This window comes from Silene latifolia, chromosome 10 (genome assembly GCF_048544455.1).
Source record: "Silene latifolia isolate original U9 population chromosome 10, ASM4854445v1, whole genome shotgun sequence".
Taxonomy (NCBI): Eukaryota; Viridiplantae; Streptophyta; class Magnoliopsida; order Caryophyllales; family Caryophyllaceae; genus Silene; species Silene latifolia.
In genome coordinates, this window is record NC_133535.1 from 36,174,127 (window position 1) to 36,176,884 (window position 2,758).

General features: G+C 41.5%; 1 protein-coding gene across 1 annotated transcript; it reads right to left on the bottom strand.

Annotated features, from left to right (window-relative positions):
• Positions 1–582: 582 nt before the first annotated feature.
• Positions 583–1,842, bottom strand: LOC141607437 (uncharacterized). Its single transcript, XM_074426785.1, has one exon. It carries the CDS (start codon positions 1,840–1,842, stop codon positions 583–585), a length of 1,260 nt encoding a protein of 419 aa, XP_074282886.1.
• Positions 1,843–2,758: the final 916 nt, after the last annotated feature.

Genomic DNA, 2,758 nt, shown 5'->3' on the forward strand with positions numbered 1-2,758 from the left:
CAAATAGGTGGCCATACTAAGAGCGTGATGCAAGTACGTAGGTGGGACGGACGCATGAAGGAGAAGAGTACGAACAACGTTATTTATAGATCGAATTTTACGCTCAGCCTTGCCATTTTGTGAGGATGTATATGGACACGAGAATCGAAAAGATGAACCATGCATGGCACACGTTTCCCAAAACGGTTGATTGTCAAATTCTTTTCCATTATCACATTGTATAGTTTTTATTTCTCTTTCAAATTGCGTACGAATATATTGTCGAAATTTTATGTAAATTGAGTGGACTTGGGATTTTTGAGCTAATGTAAAGGTCCAAACAAAATTAGTAAAATCATCAACAAATACCAAATAGTAACGATGACCCGAGGAACTAAGGACGGGTGATGTCCATAAATCACAATGAACGATATCAAAGGGCATATAAGTCTTAGTAATAGATTTACTAAATGGCAGTTTCACTGCTTTACCAATAGAGCAAGAGGGACAAACAAATTGTTTCGAAATTCCGGTACAAGAAATGAAATGATTTATTCTTAGCGAATTAAAAACTGGTGGTCGTGGATGTCCTAACCGGGTGTGCTATACTGACGGTGTAAGTGCAATAAACGACGACGCTTGGTGGGTCGGAACTGATGACGACATAACAAGATATAGGTCTCCTTGACTATCATATCTCATGAGACGCCTCCTCGTCTTGTAATCCTTCACACAAAAACCAAGTGGGTCAAATTCTACAGTGACGGAATTGTCTATGGTGAATTTTCTAACAGAGGCTAGGTTTTTGACAATTTTCGGCACATGGAGGACATTTTTAAGAGTAAACGAATGTTGTTTATTATGTAGGTTAGAGTTTCCGAATCCGTTAATTGGTATAGTCTGGCCACTTCCAACAAGGATACCATTATTAATGCTAGAATTAACAAAAGAAGTGAGAGTACCTGCATCCGATGTCATGTGAGAAGTTGCTCCCGTATCCATGAACCAGCGTAGATCATGAGGATTAATTCCCAAAGTATACATTGCAGCTTCAATGTCAGTCGGAGTTGGCGGATTCTCAGCAGTATAAGCCTGTTGCCGAGGCACAAACGGCGGTCTGGCTATTCCAGGAGGACGCGACCAGGGGGCAGTAGGATAGGGACATGGAGGGTAAGCCCAAGGTGATTGAGGCCAGCGCCAACCGCCATATCCCATCCCTTGCCAGGGTGCAGGAGACGGAGTGGGAGCAGCTGTATTACCACCGCCAGAACCACTCGAGTTGGAGGAACGCGTATTACCACCATTACCTTTCCCATTCTTGCCTTTCTTCTTGTTCCCATTATTCTTATTCTTACCCTGAGACGGCGCTGGTGGTGGGCCTAAAATAGAGGACCCAACACTGCTGGATTTCGCGTACATTGCCTGAGATGCAGTAGTGGCGGCGCTTTTGGCGAAACCGGCTTCTTCAAGGGTGAGCATTGAACGAGCACGATAGAATTGAGGTAAAGGTTTCGATTGCCTGATAATTGTACCGACACCATTATATGCCTCTGTTAAACCAGAAACCAACTGAAGAACTAGTGGATTATTAGAGACCGGACCCTCGACGTTTTTCAATTGATCAACGAGGGTTTTAAGATTTTGGCAGTAGGCGGCGGCGGTAGGAAAATTCGACATGGAGGTATGATAGAACTCTTGATCCTGAGTCACAGCCCGCGAATTTTGATTATCGAGAAAAATATCTCGTAACCGGTTCCAACACTCCATTACAGTGGATTCCTCCTCTACAATGGTCTCGAGAAGGTCATTATTGACCGTTGCGTAGATCCATTGGAGGACCGTAGCATCAAGAACCTCCCACATCTCTTTGTCTTCAGCCGTTTCTGGTGTTTTTGGAACCACCGGTTTTAGGCGTGATGATATGATGCAACACTCGATTTGATTTAGCATGATTGGTAAAGAGTGCTACCCAAAGGGGATATTGGTCATTATCCATCCCGAGAACGACGGTAACATGATTCTTGATATTTGTGATGGCAAGAGCCGGATGAAAGGTGTTTGATTTCTTATTAGTCATGACAATGGTGACGTGAGGTCTGAGACATGAGGTCGAGAGAGAAGACTGCCGAGACTAATGCGAAATCGAGGAGAAGAGCGGAAGCTAAAGATCAATTAAACCTAATAGACACTGATACCATGTAGGAAAGTTGATCGATGCCATTTCCATTGATAATGATAAAGTATATATACACCAAAAACAGCAAACTAATTGCCTAATTACAAGGGATATTCTATTGACTTAATATAATACAATATGTAACAAATAATATGTAAATATGGAAGGAATAAGACACAAATCGTAAATGATTTGTTTCTATATTCTAACAATAGGCCACACGACTAAATCGTATCAAGCACACTATGAGGTTTTATAGTTGAACTTCGGGACAAAGTTCTCTTTTCGGGGAGTGAATGTAACAATTGGGAATTTAAAGCAGGAAAACGTGTGAGCTTGTGTGAGCATGGTGGGAGAGGTGAGAATCATATGGTACAATGAGAGTGATGATGACAGTAAGAACCTCGAGAGAGTACTTGAGAATCGATGATGAGACTTGAGGAAAGGAGAGAGTAGGGCGAACTTCGGGGACGAAGTTCATTTTGGGGGGGAAGACTGTAATACCCCGTATTTTGTAGTTATAGATTTTATATTGATCTACGAATTATGTATTTGACGGAATAATAAAATAATAATAATAATAATAATAATAATAATAATAAT

Excerpts from the sequence above, each read along its gene's own strand:
- LOC141607437 (XM_074426785.1), bottom strand. The coding sequence starts at position 1,842 with ATGTGGGAGGTTCTTGATGCTACGGTCCTCCAATGGATCTACGCAACG.